This window comes from Heteronotia binoei, chromosome 11 (genome assembly GCF_032191835.1).
Source record: "Heteronotia binoei isolate CCM8104 ecotype False Entrance Well chromosome 11, APGP_CSIRO_Hbin_v1, whole genome shotgun sequence".
Classification (NCBI taxonomy): domain Eukaryota; kingdom Metazoa; phylum Chordata; class Lepidosauria; order Squamata; family Gekkonidae; genus Heteronotia; species Heteronotia binoei.
Window position 1 is genome coordinate 84695600 of NC_083233.1, and position 17099 is coordinate 84712698.

Sequence of the window (17099 nt, forward strand, 5' to 3'; positions counted from 1 at the left end):
AAATATCCATTCATGTGTATTAAAAGCTTTAGCAGAAAATAGCCTCATTACTCTGGTCTTCCTTCCCCTCAGATAAATCCTCCTATCTTGTTGTTGGTCAAAGGAAAATATTTCCTTTCCAGGATGGAACTGATTGTCTTTTTAGTGTTGTTGTTGTATGCAAAGTGTAAGGCAGAAATGGGAAAGAAGACCTGATAGGGAGAGTGTCATGATCCTAGGCCTGAGAGGTCTACAGGCTCCAGAGAAGCCTGCAGTAAAGTAGTTAGAGGGCCTACATTTCCCAGGATCCCTTCTGTCCCTCTGACTGAGTGGGCAGCCGTTCTGGAGGGAAAACTAGCCACACAGTGATGTGACCTGGGAGGAAAGGACAGAAGGCCAAGGCAGAGGCAGGGAAGTGGGTTCTCTCTGGAGAGGTTGAAGTCTGGAAAGGCTGCAGTAGAAGGGTTCCCTCACCCAAGGGGGTGGTGAGTCTGTTGGCATTAGAGGAAGGGAACGTTTGGTTAGTCATGTCAGGGCTGTTATTTGCTTTGCACCTGCTTTACTATTTCTATCTTGCACTAATAATTAAAACTCACTCGTTTGTCCTTCTTGTTATATCGACTGGGTCTGCAGGCCCCTTGGGTCACAGATAAAATTTGCTTGCTGAAAAGGAAGACAGAGGGGTTGGGTGGGTGCTCTGGGCTCTGGCAGACAGACCCTTACCAGAACGGTGGCAGCCAGTAGAAGGCCCTTCCTGGCCCTGGGCTGGTATGACAGTGGGGGATAGGAAAAGCCAGGGAGAGACCAAAGGGCCGTGGAGGTCTGAGCTTACTGGCAGATATGCCTCTCTTTCCCTGCAGTCTGGATGTTATCAGAGCTGTTTCAGATGAGCCCACCTGTTGAAGCCCTTCCTCAGAAGTGAAAGGGGGAGTTGGAAATGCCTCCCTCCAATGTTTCTAGCAAAACGTTCTCTGTGGAGTAGAAATGAAGCAGCGAGTACCCAGGATCGCCAAAGTCCTCTCCTGGCCCATCCCTTGAGGTGCAACATTCTAGGTCAACCACTGTCCTGCTTCAGCCAGACCTGTTGGCCCTGAAGTGTTGTGTGCTGGGGGGGCTTGAGGGCTCATTCCCTGCCCCCCCTCCTTCCAGCTACACATTTGCAGCTGGGTTGCCATTCACAAAGCCATTGTAGCCCCAGTGGTTGAAATATTGGGGAAATTTCTTGGGCAGAGGGCATTTCTCCCTGCCTCCTTATGTCTGCTTCCCCCCAAGCTGAGAAACTCTTAAAAAGAAGGCTCAGCTGATGCAGGGCACGTGCTGTTTGAGACCTCGGTTCTCCATTTGAAGAATGTAGTCCAGATTTAGTTGTTTATTGAGGATACACAGATATAAGGGGAAGGAGCAAGGAGGGTGGGAAATAATAAATACAAAGTCACCACTTACGTTGTCTATTCATTTCAAAACCCTGGCAAGGCCTAAATGCGACGCTTGCAGGTAGATTCCTGTTTGAGGGAGGCTCCCAGTTCTCCTGAGCCCCCGGGGGCTTCCTTTGCATCCTTTGCCTGGTTGGAACTGGACCAGCCACCTCCTAGGAAATGGAAAGGAGGATCTGCCCAGTGATGGGCGGAGGGGAGAGAAGCAGGCAGCCGGGGGGGGGGGAGGAGGGCACGGGGGGTGTCTTACTTCAACTGTCCCTGCAGAGTGGAGGCCCCAGCCCTCCCTTCTGCTGTCAGAGAGGAATAGCTGAAGGAAAAGGCCAGGTGTGCACGTGGCTCGCCAAGAAGGACAGAGCCTTGTCAGGGCAGAAAAGAAATGTATATAAATAAAAATAGTAAAAGTGCTTTTTGTTGAGTCTGTGACGGTATCGTAGTTGTAGAGGCTTGCAAAATGTTTCATGTTTGCGGCTGTGAAAATGCCCCGCGCTGCTTTGGAACAAGTGGCCGAGGCATCTGAGGAATTAACAAACCACGGCCCCAGCTGTGGGGCTTCTTTGGGGGGAAAGCAGTGGAACTAACCAGCTGCTGTTGAGTGTGACTGCTGGAAGTGCTTCTCTCTCTCTCTCCCCCCCCCCCCCCCCCCGCTTCAGAGTCCCTCGAGCCAACATACCAGCAGCTGCAGAAGATGAAACTGGACAAGAGCCCCTTTGTGGTGGTGTCTGTGGTCGGCCAGGAGCTGCTGACGGCCGGCCATCATGGTGCCTCTGTGGTCGTCCTGGAGGCGGCTTTGAAGATTGGCACCTGCAGTCTGAAGCTGCGGGGCTCCGTCTTCTCTGCGCTGAGCAGCGCCTACTGGTCCCTCGGCAACAGCGAGAAGAGCACAGGCTACATGCAGCAGGACCTGGAGGTGGCCAAGACGCTAGGTAGCTAGCCGCCTCCTTGCAGGCCCTCCCTTCGGGGCTCGTGGGGAAGCACCCAAGAGAGCCCTCTGCAGCTCGGGGGGAGGGGGCCACCTGACATCTCCCCACCCAGCCTCCAGGGTGGGGTCCAGGCTAACGGCTCCTGGTGCAGATTTTGGGAACTGGAAGGCTTTGGGATCAAGTCGATGGCCCTCCTTGCTCCTTGTGCTGGTAGCCACTGGTGGGGGGAGGGGGGATCTGCCCCCTGGGACATGAGGGCCAAGCCAGGCAAAGGGCCTTGGACTGCACGAGAAGGTGGTACGGGGGCCTCTGAGGTGGGAGTTCATGGGACTCTGAAGGAGGAGCAGTTCACGGAGCACGGCTGGGCTGGCTCATGGGTGACCATATGAACATATGAAGCTGCCTTATACTGAATCAGACCTTTGGTCCATCAGAGTCAGTATTGTCTTCTCAGACTGGCAGCGGCTCTCCAGGGTCTCAAGCTGAGATTTTTGCCTGGACCCTTTTTTGGAGATGCCGGGGATTGAACCTGGGACCTTCTGCTTCCCAAGCAGATGCTCTACCCCTGAGCCACCGTCCCTCCCCCTTAGGTGACCTGCCTAAGAAGACATTGGAGGCTCCCCTAGAGCTGTGTGTGTTGTAGAATCCGGAAGCCACCTGGGGCTGGCAGGAGAGCCAGATCCAGAAATGGAGTTGCCACGTCTGCTAATACTGGGAGAGCCCAAGAGCAGCGTGGAGTGAGACCAGTTTTGCCACTGAATTTGGATGATAAGGGGAAAGAGGGCGATGGGCCAGCTCAGAATGACAGCTGATGCTTGGTCTTGCTCCCCTTGCCTGCCCGCCTGCCTCTCACCCCCTCCCACCCCACGCAGTGACGCCTGTTGCTTGCCTTCCCTCCAGGTGACCAGATGGGTGAATGCCGAGCTCGTGGGAATCTGGGCTCCGCCTTTTTCTCCAAGGGAAACTACCGGGAAGCCTTGTCCAACCACCGACACCAGCTGATGCTCGCCATGAAGCTCAAAGACAGAGAGGTGGGTGGGGGTGGGGGGGTGCTTCCTCGAAGGCGGGGGCCCCTCCTCCCTCCAGGACAAGCATTTCCGTGGAGCCCTGGGGGGGGGCAGGAGGGGACACCCTTCTTGGTATGCAGGGTGGGGGCTGTGAGCCGATCTCCAGAGGGGCTGCTGGTCCAAAGCTTGGTGAAAGGAGAGTGGCGAGCAGTTTCTCTGGCTGCAGCCGTTGCTGAGAGGATGCAGGCCCTGAACTCCTTGAGCAGCAGGGAATCCCTTCCTAACCCGGGGGGGGGGGGGGCTGCTTTGCCTTGGCCCCTGGGGAAGGGTCCTCTGGCAGAGCTGCTGTCAAGGCCCTTCACGACCCCCTTTCCTTGGGGGGGGGGTGCTCAGCAAGCCGAGTCAGCGGGGCCTTGAAGCAGCAAGGCCTTGCCCAGGTGGAGGCTGCTTTCTGTGCCTCTGGTTTGTTGGAGCAGTAGAGCCAGAGTGTGCCCCATTGCAGCACTTTTCCATTTATGACCCATCTGGGCACATAATTAGCAGCAATTGCCAGCAAACGGCTACTTGGATTGCGAGAAAGCTGAGCCTCTTGGATTTCCTGTGGATGTAACCACAGGAAATTACTCTGGCGCTTTCTGATGACATCATTCTAACCACAGGGCTTCCTTTGAATGCACAGCTGTTTTTCTTGGCCACAGGGCCAAGTCTTTCTTTCTTTCTTTCTTTCTTTCTTTCTTTCTTTCTTTCTTTCTTTCTTTCTTTCTTTCTTTCTTTCTTTCTTTCTTTCTTTCTTTCTTTCTTTCTTTCTTTCTTTCTTTCTTTCTCTCTCTCTCTCTTTCTTTCTCTCTTTCTTTCTTTCTCTCTTTCTCTCTCTCTCTCTCTCTCTCTCTTTCTCTCTCTTTCTCTCTCTCTCTCTCTCATTCTAAAGTTGCAGCAGAGCTGATGTGAATTCCGCAAGAAGGCCCTTGTTGTTCTGAGCTGTTCAGAAATGAGGTCATGGTTTTGCCCCTGGGGGTGTCAGGAGTTGGAGGTAGTGCCGTCAGAGCAGAAGATTCTTCGGGGGGGGGGCGGTTTTGGCAGCTGACTGGTGTGTCTTGGGCTCCATCCCATTCCTGCAGGAGCATGAAGCCGGGGGGGGGGGGCGGGGGGAAGAGGGCTTGGGGTAGATGTCCCCGGAGGGGAGACAAGGTGGGGTGAGCTCCGGAAGGGGGGTCCGCTTGGCCAGAGAGGCTCTGAGCTCCTTCCAGAGACCAGATCTGCAGAGCCCCTGAGGCAGGCAGTGTGTGTGGGGGGGAGCAGCTGAGCTGGCCTTGGGGCACAGGGAGCTCAGTGCAGGGGGGGGGGGCAGAGTCTGCTTGGTGGAGGGTGCCCAGGGGGTCCTGGGGAGGGGGTGGGCAGAGGCCTCGCCCTGAAATGTTCGCCCAGCAAAGCCAGCTGAGCCCACCTCTGGCCTGGCTTCTAAAAGCATCCAGGGCAAAAGCTGCAGCAGCCCCAGATGGACCAGCTTGGATGGGCGAAAGAGGGGAGGGGGAGGGAGGGAGGGAGGAGCACAGCACCTGGCCTCCCCGCCTTCTCCTCTCCTGCCAGGCTGAGGCAGCCCTGGTGACTCCTGCAGGCCTTCCAGCCACGTGCTCTGCTGGGAGGACGCATTGCCCTCTGCCCGCTCCCAAGGAAGCACCTGGCTTCGTGGCTCCCCTCCTGCAGCAACGAGGTCTGGCATCACTGCAGCAGAGGGCAGGCCACACATTCTGAGCCACTCAAACACATTCCCCTCATTCAAAGGGAGAAACTATTTCATTGGAGGTCCCCCCCCCCCTTTATTTGCTCCAAATCTCCTTGGGGGGCCATCAGGAGAAGTCCCCTGGCGGAGCTGCTGAGGGCCGAGGGGCTGCTGTTGCAGCAGGCTCTGCCAGGGAGTCTTTCCTTTGGCCAAACAGAGCGCTCTGGGGAGGGGCCTCTTTCTGCCAGGGCCCCTCGCAGGTTGAGATGGCCAGTTGCGCAATGCACGGAGGCGTGCTGGGCACAGGTCGGGTCTTGCTGCGATCACGCAAGCACGGGGCCAGGAGAGCAAGGCCAGCCTGGCTGCCCTGTGTGCTGAGGATGCGGAAGCCCAGCCCTTTCGGGGTCTGGAGGGTGGCCCAGAGTTCCAGGCCAGGTCTCCATAGGCTTGGCTGGACAGAGGCGTCCTCGAGGCCTGCTGCCCAGCCTCTCTGGGGGACAAGGCACTTCCAGCCAGCCCCTGGGTGCCTCCTGGGCTCAGCGCTTGGGCCGGTCTTCCTGACGCCCTCCCCTCCCCTCCCCTTGCAGGCGGCCTCCTCCGCCCTCAGCAGCCTGGGCCACGTCTACACGGCCATCGGGGACTACCCGAACGCTCTGGCCAGCCACAAGCAGTGCGTCCTCCTGGCCAAGCAGGGCAAGGACGAGCTCTCGGAGGCGCGGGAGCTGGGCAACATGGGGGCTGTCTACATCGCCATGGGCGACTTTGAGAACGCCGTGCGGTCCCACGAGCAGCACCTGGAGATCGCCAAGGAGCTGGGCGACCGGCGGGAGGAGGCCCGGGCCTACAGCAACCTGGGCAGTGCCTACCACTACCGGCGCCACTTCGACAAGGCCACTTCCTACCACAACCACGTCCTGGCGCTGGCCCAGGAGCTGGGGGAGAAGGCCATCGAGATGCGGGCCTATGCCGGCCTGGGCCACGCCGCTCGCTGCCTGCAGGACCTCGAGAGGGCCAAGCAGTACCACGGGGAGCAGCTGCGCATTGCGGAGAGCCTGCAGGATCGGGCCGCCGAGGGGCGGGCCTCCTCCAACCTCGGTCAGTGATGCTCTGGGGGTGGGGGCAGGGGTCCAGTCTGCCTCTGACTGACGGCAGGGGTGCTTTGACGTGCAGGCCTGGCTCCCTTCTACAGCTGTCTGGGATTGAGACCCCTTGTTGGAGGGAGAGGTCTGGGGTGCCTCAGAGGGCTGGGCCTTGACCTGCCTGGGCTCGGCTCTCCCAGGGCAGCCTCCTAGATGCTGAGCAGGCTTCCTAACCAGCCTCCCTTGCTGCTCTCACAGCACGTGGGGAGAGGCAGACCCCTCTCTCCTGTGGGCAGGGCTGTGGCGTCAGGAAGCTCTGAGGGGGAGGAGGAGGGAGATTCTGCTGGTGGATTGGGGGGAGCCTGTCCAGGCCACACCGCAGCCCCTCCCCACCAAAGCTAGAGTTCTGGGCAGCGGCTGGTGGCTCCCTCCCTCCTGCAGGAAGGGGAGTTGGCGCTTTGCTTGGGCTCAGTGCCCCACTGGAGGATTTGCAGAGCCTGCCGGTTTGGTGGTCTGGTGGCAGGAGCTCTCCTGGCCTCATGGTCCTCCACGCCCTTCGGCAGGCTGTTCCAGCAGCTACCGGCCGTTCTGGTGGGAGGTGGGAGGTTGCAGGAGCACTCTGGGTGCTGCCTCCTCTGCTGCAGTGGGGGCCGGGTTGCCGGACTGCTCAGCAACTATTGCAGCTTCCTTTGTCTGGACTGGGGGGCTCCCAGCTGTAGGCTGGTCACCACTGAGGTAGGGGATGTCCTGGTTCTCTGTCCGGATGTGGGGGGGATGCTGTTTGTTGGTTGTAGTACTAAACTTGCTTTGAAAAACAGGAACCAGAGAAGGTCTCTGCTGCCACGGGTGTGAATCTGTTCCCAGGACGCTGCTGCTTGTTTGCCTGCAGGGATCATCCACCAGATGAAGGGGGAGTATGAGAAGGCCCTGCAGCTGCACAAGGCGCACCTGTCCATCGCCCAGGAGCTGAACGATTATGCTGCGCAGGGCCGGGCTTACGGCAACATGGGCAACGCCTACAACGCCCTGGGCCTCTTTGACCAGGCGGTCAAGTTCCACCGGCAGGAGCTGCAGATCTCCATGGAGGTGAGCGACCGGGCCTCCCAAGCCTCCACCCATGGCAACCTGGCTGTGGCCTACCAGGCGCTGGGGGCGCACGACCGGGCCCTGCAGCACTACCAGAACCACCTCAGCATTGCTCGGGAGCTGCGGGACATCCAGAGCGAGGCGCGGGCCCTGGGGAACCTGGGCAACTTCCACTGCTCCCGCGGGGAGTTTGCGCAGGCAGCCCCCTACTATGAGCAGTACCTGCAGCTCTCCCCAGAGCTGCAGGACATGGAGGGCGAGGGCAAAGTGTGCCACAACCTGGGCTATGCCCACTACTGCCTGGGCCACTACGAGGAGGCGGTGAAGTATTACGAGCAGGACCTGGCGCTGGCCACGGACTTGCGCGACAAGCTGAGTCAAGCCAAAGCCTACTGCAACCTGGGCTTAGCCTTCAAGGCCCTGGCCAACTTCAGCAAGGCCGAAGAATGCCAGAAGTACCTCCTCTCCCTGGCCCAGTCCCTCAACAACACCCAGGCCAAGTTCCGGGCCCTGGGGAACCTGGGCGACATCTGCGTCTGCAAGAAAGACCTCAGCGGCGCCATCCGCTTCTACGAGCAGCAGCTGAGCCTGGCCCACCAGGCCACGGACCGGAAGCTGGAAGCCAGCGCCTACGCGGCCCTGGGCTCCGCCTACCGGCTGGTGCAGAAGTATGACAAGGCCGTGGGCTACCACACCCAAGAGCTGGAGGTGTTCCAGGAGCTGGGCGAGGTGCCGGGGGAGTGCCGAGCCCACGGGCACTTGGCCGCGGTCTACATGGCGCTGGGCAAGTTCACCATGGCCTTCAAGTGCTACGAGGAGCAGCTGGAGCTGGCCCAGAAGCTGAAGGACCCCGGCATGGAGGCCCAGGTCTACGGCAACATGGGCATCACCAAGATGAACATGAGCGCCATGGAGGAGGCCATCGGCTACTTCGAGCAGCAGCTGGCCATGCTGCAGCAGCTGAGCGGGAGCGAGGCTGTGCTGGACAGAGGCCGGGCCTTTGGCCACCTGGGGGACTGCTACGAGGCACTGGGCGACTTTGAGGAAGCCGTCAAGCATTACGAGCAGTACCTGTCCGTGGCCCAGAGCCTGAACCGCATGCAAGACCAGGTGAAAGCTTACCGGGGCCTGGGCAACGGGCACAGGTAAGAGATGACCGGGGGGAGGGAGGGGGGGGGCGGCCTTGCTGGGCGGCACGTGGCTGAGGAAGAGGGGGGTGAAGGCGCCAAAGCGTCTTGTGGGTGGGGCTGGGGATGCTGGGAGAGGGCCTCTGTTCGGGTTGCCCCATCCACAAGAGCTGCTGCATCGGCTGGGGCAGGGCGGGGAACTGGTGCAGAACAGGCCCAGAGTTTGCTTCTGCGCTTGAGCCCTGCAGGCAGTCCCAGCTGACTCTGGGCTTGTGGCACGCAGGGCGATGGGGAGCTTGCAGCAGGCGTTGGTGTGCTTTGAGAAGAGGCTGGTGGTGGCCCATGAGCTGGGGGAGGCCTTGGACAAAGCCGAGGCCTACGGGGAGCTGGGCACTCTCCACAGCCAGCTGGGCAACTGGGAGCAGGCCGTCTCTTGCCTGGAGCGCCAGCTCAGCATCGCCCGCGAGACGAAGGACCAGGCGCTGGAGGGCAGTGCCGCCTGCAGCTTGGGCAGCGTCTACCAGCAGATGGGCGAGTTCGACACGGCCCTCCAGTACCACCAGCTGGATCTCCAGATCGCCGAGGAGACCAACAACGCAGCCTGCCAAGGCCGGGCTTACGGCAACCTGGGCCTGACCTACGAGGCCCTGGGCACCTTCGAGAGGGCCGTGGTCTACCAGGAGCAGCACCTCAGCATCGCTGCCCAGATGAACGACCTGGTGGCCAAGACCGCTTCCTACAGCAGCCTGGGCCGCACCCACCACGCCTTGCAGAACTACTCCCAGGCCGTTATGTACCTGCAGGAAGGTGAGCGGGAAGGGGGAGGAGCCAGCTGTGGGGGGGGGCAGTCTCACCAGGGCTCTGGAGTTGTCCCTGGAGGGTCTCGGCTCTCTCTGGGCAGTGGGGTACTTGGCTGGCCCAGAGCAGGTGCTTGCAGGTGCCCACTGGCGACCATGGCAAGGACCCAGGTGCCTTGGTGCAGTTTAGGAAGAAGGCTGCCCGATGCTGGCAACTGTGTGCTGGGCAGGGGTGCAGCCGCCATGAGAAGTGGGAGGGCCTCTGGAACCTGAGAACCCTAGAATTGGAAGGGACATCCCAGGTCACCTGGTCCAAGGCAAGAAGCTCACAAATGCCTCCCCCCTGGTACCCCCCCAGTTCAGTGATCCTTGCTCCACAGGGGGCAACCCCCCCCAACCCTCCAGGGTCCCTGTGGATGCATGGTCTGTGGCCTTGAGGCCCCCTTCCTTCCTTCCTTCCTTCCTTCCTTCCTTCCTTCCTTCCTTCCTTCCTTCCTTCCTTCCTTCCTTCCTTCCTTCCTTCCTTCCTTCCTTCCTCCCTCCCTTCCTCCCTCCCTCCCTCCCTCCCTCCCTTGCTTCCTGCCTCCCTTCCTGCCTCCCTCTCTCCCTTCCTCCCTGCCTCCCTCCCTTCCTGCCTCCCTCCCTCATCCCCCAGAAGGGCAGCGTGGCCGTGGGGGCGGCAGCAGAATCCAGCCTCTCCTTTGCTCTTGCAGGGCTGAGGCTGGCGGAGCAGCTGGGGCGCAGGGAAGACGAAGCCAGGATCCGGCACGGCCTCGGCCTCTCGCTTTGGGCCAGCAGGAACCTGGAGGAGGCGCAGCATCAGGTCTGCAGCCAGAAGCAGGGGAGGGGGGGGCTGTGTGCGCATGCCCTTTGTGGGGCCGGCCCCTGACCCGGGCTCCCCGTCTCCCAACAGCTCTACCGGGCCTCGGCCCTCTTTGAGAGCATCCGGCACGAGGTGCAGCTGAGCACAGACTACAAGCTCTCCCTCTTTGACCTGCAGACGTCTTCCTACCAGGCCCTGCAGCGGGTGCTGGTCAGTTTGGGTAAGCGGGGTGGGGGGGCTTGCTGTCCCTGGGACTGGGACGGGGGAGCCCCTCTGCCACACCACGGTGGGGATTGCACAGGGTGGGCTGCAGGCTGGCTGCTCTTGCCTGGGGGCAGCAGCAGGCTGGCTTTTGGTGCACGGGGTGGGGCAGCTTCTCCAGCTGTGCCAGGAGAGCCTGATGTGGGGATGTCTGGCTGCAGGGCACCACGACGAGGCCCTGGCGGTGGCAGAGCGAGGGCGGACAAGAGCCTTTGCTGACCTGCTGGTGGAGCGCCAGATGGGGCCGCAGGAGTCTGACCCCTACTCCCCCGTGACTGTGGACCAAGTCCTGGAGACCGTCCACAGCCAGCGTGGCCTGGTGCTCTACTACTCCCTGGCTGCAGGGTACCTCTACAGCTGGCTGCTGGCACCTGGGGCAGGTAAGGCCCCGGGCTGGGCTGGGCTGGGGGGGCCTGTCCAAAGTCCTGCCCTCCCTGTCTTGGGAGCCTCCAGGATCCTCACAGCCCCTGTTGGCCAGGAGGAAAGGCCAAGCAGGCACAGGGACGTGTGTGGCTCCGCACGGCACATACCGGCAAGCAGGCAAGGAAGGTCCTTCATGCGAGTCTTTGGGTGACAGAGCAATTCTCCCTTTCCAGCAGCTGAGGAGGAATCTGCTTCTAGCTGGCTTGGGGATTCACCCTGCTCCAAATGGGAGCTTCCACAGGAGCCCCCTATGTGCTGACCCCTCTCTGGGCTTTCCAAAGTGCTTCCATGCACGCCTTGAAGGGGACTCCAAAGGTCAAGCCTGGAGCTCCCCACCCCCAGCCCCGCTGCTGCCCCTGTTTCTAGTTGGTCCTCAGAATCCCTTTGCTGGGATTAGCCAGACCCTTCCTCTTCAGCTGCTTGTAGAGCTGGGCACTCTCCCCATCACAGTTCAGTGGTGGTGGTGGGGGGGGTTGTAGCTCTCCAGCACCAGACGGGGAAGAGGTATAGGAGGAGGGGGGGTCTTTCTCGAGTGGGATGGAGACGGCAGGAGAGCTCTGGGGCCAGCTTGGAAGCCGCTCTCACTAGACAGGGAGGGGTGGCTCCTTTGTGGTGTAATTTGCCTGACTCCTCCCCCCAATAAGACGTCCTTTTTGAGCAGCCCAGCCATGCTCCCAGCGGTCAGCAGCTCTGCATGCGCTTTCCCCTCTGAGCGGCAGCACTTTGCTCCAGGACAGGCCTACAGGCCCAGTCGGGCGTTTGAGCACTTGGGCCCTTGAGGTTCTTTCCTGCGGCATTGTTGGGGCATCCAGAGTGCTGTGGCAGGAGTGTTCGGCCCCCGGCTCACAGCCTGTGGCTCTTACCAGCTGCGAGGAAAGCCAGGAGGAGGCCGGGGGGTGGGGGAGGGCTGGCTGCTGCTGCCGTCTCTGCTGGGGTGCCTCTCCCTCAGCTGGCCCTGCTGGTGGGCCCCTCCCAGGTCGTTTTGGGGGCAGCAGGGTCCTTCCATGGCATTGTGGCCCTTTCCCTCCACTGCCATGCGGGGTGGAGGGGCCAGGCTGTGTCCCTGGGGTGCCCTCGGGGGGCAGCTGTCCACAGCGGGTGGCCAAGAGGGGGTGGCGTTCCGTGATGATGATCCCCATGGCCTGGGGCTGCTCTCCTCTGTGCTGCCAGGCATCTTGAAGTTCCACGGGTGCTGCCTGAGCGATGGCCCAGCTGAGGACGCTGCGGACTTCCCCGAGGGGGGAGCCAACCTCCAGGCCATCACAAGCTCTGCTCTCGAGCAGCTCAGCTCCAGCGTGCGCGAGGCCCTGGGAGTTGAGTCCTACGACACCCGGTAAGGGCCTGGGGGGGCAGGTGCGTGTCTCACATACTGGATATGATTGTAGCCTTGTAACATTCTGTGTCTCAGGTTCTTCTGACTCCCAGCTTTCCTATTAGCTGATAGATCCATGCTCTGATCACATCCTGATTAGATTACTGTAATGCACTCTGTTTGGGGCTGCCCTTGGAGACTGTTCAGAAGCTTCAGTTAGTAGAAAAAGCAGCTGCTGAGCTGGAAGGGAGGAGGGGGGGGGAGGGTGACGCCTGCCTGGAATTCCTCAGAGGATGGGGGGCGGGTTAAAGTGTGGGAGGGGGGCAGGAAACTGGCTTCCCTGAGGCCTCTTGTTTAGTATGTTATTATCTAGGAGGTTTTTACAACACTCTCCCCATCCCTCTCAGAGCTGGCCCAGCACTCATCCCCACCTCCGTTGCCACCACCCTGTGTCAGCAGGCCTGCCGGGGCTTCTCCTCCCCCCTCACTTCTTCTCTCGCTCCCCTCCCCTCCGGACTCCTTGGCTTCCACCGGCGGAGGGGGAGGGCTCCAGTGCCCTCCTGCCTGACTCCTTCCTTGCCAGCTTAGCGGGGGGAGGGGGTGGCAAGGACTCCTGCAGCAGCACCCCTGGGTGCCCCCCTCCCCCATTGGCTCAGCAGGGGGGCAGTGAGGATTCCCTTGCCCTCCCCGACTCCTTTCTTGCTGGCTGGCTGGGGTGGGGTGGGGTGAGGACTCCTGCAGCCCCCACAGGAAGCTGGGGGAGGGGGCTGGAGAGCCACACGGGCTTCTCTCCCCCCCACATCCTGACACAGGAGGAGGAAGAGGAAGGTGTGTAAAGCCCCCAATGCATGTTCTTTAAGATTTCCATTTTCTGCAAATCTGAGGGCCCCCCCCCACCAAAGTTTCCAGGGAAATTGTTTATTGTCATTGTGGCCCCAATCCGCAGATTTAGATACCTGCACTTAACTGTCCTCCAAGGTGCTTGGTGTGTGTGTGTGCTGGGGGGGGGGGTCACATATTCTCGCTCCCCCCCCTCCTTTCCCAGGCAAGGCCGAACATGACTGGCCCCCCAAGTCCCTCGAGGCCAGGGGTGCCCAGATCCTTGTGCCCCATGGGCTTTGCTTGCACATGGACTCTGGCACCTCCCCCCCCCCTTGTCCACAACAGCTGGTGACCCCGGGGGGGCCTTCTCTCTTCCCCAGTCCTTGCGCCAGCAGTGAGACAGAGAGCGAAGCAGGGGACATCATGGACCAGCAGTTCGAGGAGATGAACAACAAGCTGAATTCTGGGACAGACCCCTCCGGCTTCCTGAGGATGGTTAGCAGGAACAATCTGTTCAACAGGTACAGCCAGGCGGCCTGCCGGTGGAGAGGGGGTGGGGGTCGGAACAGAACAGAACAGAGGCCCTGACTTTGGCTCGGAGGTCAGCCAGAACCTCTGCTCCTGGGGAGCCATTCCATTCCCCCCCCCCCAATGGCTCCAACCCAGTTGGTGTACTGGGCGGACTCCTCTGCTGTGGGGATGCCAGGGCGTAGGTGAAGAAGCAGACGTGGCCAGAGAGAGACCATTTCTGGGCATTCTGAAGCCGGGGGGGGGGGGGGGGGGCGGTGTCTTTCCCCTGCCCCCAGGTAAATGCAAACCTTTGCGAAAATATTGAACTGTTTCCACACTGGCTTTTTGTTCTAGGTTCAGTCCTCTGGGGAACTGGGTTTCTTGTTATGTCCCTGTAGTGCTTTAGTGCATTTGTGTGCCTTTCTTACTCAGTAAGGGCCATGGCTGGTTCACCCCACCCCGAAGCTGGTGAAAGGCACCCCCCCCCCCGTGGCTCCTGCTGCCGGCTGCTGGTCTTCCTCCAGGTGGCATGGGCCCAGGCAGGAGCACCCCCCACCTGCAAGCCTGTCCTGGAGGGGGGGAGGAGTGCAGCCCCATCCAGAACAGCCCCCCCCCCCCCAAATCACACCTCTGTTTCCTTTGGCTGAGGTTTCAGCTTATTAGCTCTCCATTCATTCCAGGACTGGCTCCAGGCCCCTGATTGCAGCCTCTCTGAGTCTTTGATTCCAAGAGAAGGGTGGGGTATAAATCTGCAGTCGTCTTCTTCTTCCCAGTGCCCACAGGAGAGGGAGCGTCTTGGAGGCTGCTCAGCCCAGACCTCCGGATGACTCTCCCAGCAGGGGGACCCCCCAGGCCAAAGCGGCAGAGCAGCAGTCTCCCAGCCCCACGCGCTGAAGTCTGCCCCAGAGATGGGAGAGGTGATGCAGGAGGACCCTGCCAGCACCAGTGGTCTTGAAAGCCCTCTAGAGGTCCAGCAGAGCCAGCGGGTGGTGCCTCTTTGTCCAGCTGCTGGCAGAACTCCTCCGCCAGGACCACCAAGGCTGCTGCAGGCCCACGACCAGATCAGAACAGACCCAAACGCTGTGCTGCAGGAGCTCCCTGGACGCTGGGGTCAGCTGGAGGAAGCCCCCGCCCTCCTCTCCCTTCCATGCTAGCGTTGTCCAAAGGAAGGACGGGTGCCTTCCGGAGGCTTCTTTGGCTTGAGGCAGAGGACGGAGCAAGGGCCACTTGGTGAGCTGCTCCTCCTCCCGGAAGGTCCGAGGCCTGCAGCCCCCCCCCCCCAGCCCCCCAGCAGCGGTTGGGAGCGCTTCCCTTTCGTGTGTGTTTGCAGCAGGGAAATCATTTCTTGTGCCTCCTGCTTGAAGATATGCTTTAGAAAGGGGAAATCTTTTTGAAGAAGTGTGCCCAGTTTTACAACAGGAAAAACCTGGGGTGGGAGCAGGCGAAGGTCTGCTGGGCGAAGGAGCCCCTATTGAATGGTGGCAAAGGAGGCCGATTCCGGTGGTGGAGGCTGCTGCTGCCCCCTGCTGGAAGCTGCGTGGGATTGAGCCTCCTTCCCCTCCTGCCTTTCCAACCAGCCCTGGGCCTGCAGTGACGGGGAACTGGTCCCACCAAGTCTGGGAAGCAGACAGATGTAGGCCTGAGAGGGCCTCTGGCAGAGAGCAGCAGCTTCACTCTTTTCTGTCACTTTGAGTGAGAAATCTCCAGGGACAAGACCTCCCCTCACCCCCACCCCAGTTCTCTTGGGGGAAGGCCTTCCCCAGACCATACCCTGATCAAGGCTGCAGCTGCCCCTCTCCGTGTCCAGGAAAAAGAGGGGAGAGGCTGGAGGGGATGAGGGCAGCAAAAGACTCCCCTTGGGAGAAAGAAGAGAGGGGGTATGGAAGGGCTGCCTGACAATATCCCCAGGCAAGAGAGAGGATGGGGGGGGGGGGGCGGGGAGGCAAACCCTCTCCAGACGGGACTTCCCTCCCTCCCTGGAAGTGCTGCCTGGGACTTCCGGTGGGTCTCAGTTCCTCCAGGGAGCAAAGTCTGTTTGTTTCTTCCTTCACTCCCCTGATAGCCCCCCTTTCTTGATGTGTCTTGAGGTGGATTACAAAACACAGAAAGCAGTTCCACTTTCTAGTAAGCAATGCAACAGGGTGAATTTTACAGAACCAGAAACTCATGTGCCCAGAAAGCTGTTTTCAGACATGCCCCCCCTACAATGCAGAGAAGACAAGGAAGTCCAAGCTGGCGATCCAGAAGGCAACAGACTCCTGACTCCCGAGCACTTCCATTCTACTAAAGTTCTTCAATCCCTTTCTAAAACCATCCCCACCCCGATCATTTCTGTTTTGCACATTCTGCGTGGGGTGGGGTGAGGGGGGCTCCTCCTCAGGCAGGCCATTTCTCAAGGGGGGAGCCACCACTGAGAAGGCACGTTGCTGGTATCACTCGCTTGCAGGGGGCTCCAATGAGCAAAGGCATGGTGGGCCCCAGCGGGAAAGGCAGACCTGCCCGCATTTGGGGCTCTTCTTAGGCTGGGAGGTCCTGCTAAGCCGTCTCTGGTCTGTTTAACACTCCATGTTCTCATGCTGAACTGCCCCCCCCCCCCCCCAAAACACTGAGTCGTAATGGCTTGCTTTTAATATTTGGCTTTTGTTATTTTTATTCTGTGTTGCCTCAGGCAAGTTTCTGGAGAGGTGGCATAAAAAATTCTAAATTTTTTAATTTTTTAATTCTAAGCAGGGACTGCACCCAAGTCAAGTCAAGTCAGCCTTCATTGGCATAAAAGATATAGATATCAGAGCAAATGGGTTAAAAGAGGTCAGATGTGAAGCAGCACAGGGCCCTTCAAGACCAGGCTTTCCCTGCTCACACCATCACCTCTGTCTTGGCAAGCCTCAGTGTGCGATCCGGCAACAGTAATATGGAGCTGGGGGGGGGGGGCAGCAGCTGGCTGCAGATTCCTGGTGCTGGGTGTGGTGAGAACAGGCTCCCTGCAGCTGCCCGCCCAAATGCCCACCTTGCCTCCCCAGGAGCTGCCAGAGCATGAGCAGCCTCTTCAGTGGCCCCGTGGCCCCTGCCGGGGAGGCCACCTCTTCCCTGCCCCGTCGGCTGAGCTCCTTGAGCAAGTCTCCGCTGCGCACCCTCTACGACCTGCTGATTGGGCCCATGGAGGGGGTGAGTCTGCCCTTGTCCCCGGACACAGTGCCCCGGGCAAGGAGGGGAGATGTGTGGCGCAGGGCTTGCGGGGGCAGCAGCTGGCTTCGTCAGGAGCCCTGGGTGGGTGATATGTTGGCTGCCAGAAGCAAGTGGGGGTGCGCTTTGGCTCTCCTAAGGAGGGCCCATTTGGAGTCTGCAGTGCTTTGGGCCCCGGACGGGGGGTGGGGGGCGGGGCTTGCCACTGTGCCCTCACGGAGGGGCCGGAGCAGCAGGGCGGTTGGCTCAGGGGGCAGCAGGAGAAGGGGGGAGAGGGGGGTCTGCTGCCCTAAGGGGACAGGACCGTGTTGCTCCCCTGGCAGCCCTTCCTGCTCAGAGCACCTCCCTCCCTCCCGCCCTCCCCTGCTTCTCTTCCAGGGGCTGATGCATTCCAGTGGGCCCGTCGGACGCCACCGGCAGCTCACCCTGGTGCTGGAAGGGGAGCTGTACCTCATCCCCTTTGCCCTCCTCAAGGGCAGCTCGTCCAACGAGTACCTCTACGAGCGCTTCAGCCTTCTGGCTGTGCCCTCCCTCCAGGCCCTCAGCCCCACCTCCAAGGTAAGGCCCAGCCAGCCCCCGGGGGGAAACTGGGGCGGGGATCCCCCAGGGCAGCT

The 17099-nt window shown here is 60.5% G+C and overlaps 1 protein-coding gene across 2 annotated transcripts in view; it reads left to right on the forward strand.

Annotated features, from left to right (window-relative positions):
- The window catches only part of TTC28 (tetratricopeptide repeat domain 28), a 110450-nt gene that overhangs the window by 84985 nt on the left and 8366 nt on the right, over positions 1–17099 (forward strand). For both annotated transcript variants that reach the window (XM_060249014.1, XM_060249015.1), the window contains exons 3-14: positions 2066–2338; positions 3236–3366; positions 5650–6157; positions 7031–8372; positions 8638–9161; positions 9865–9974; positions 10065–10194; positions 10397–10615; positions 11829–11991; positions 13173–13313; positions 16323–16467; positions 16864–17043. In XM_060249014.1, the coding sequence (XP_060104997.1) occupies positions 2066–2338; positions 3236–3366; positions 5650–6157; positions 7031–8372; positions 8638–9161; positions 9865–9974; positions 10065–10194; positions 10397–10615; positions 11829–11991; positions 13173–13313; positions 16323–16467; positions 16864–17043 (3866 nt within the window). The remainder of the gene's footprint in view (positions 1–2065; positions 2339–3235; positions 3367–5649; positions 6158–7030; positions 8373–8637; positions 9162–9864; positions 9975–10064; positions 10195–10396; positions 10616–11828; positions 11992–13172; positions 13314–16322; positions 16468–16863; positions 17044–17099) is intronic.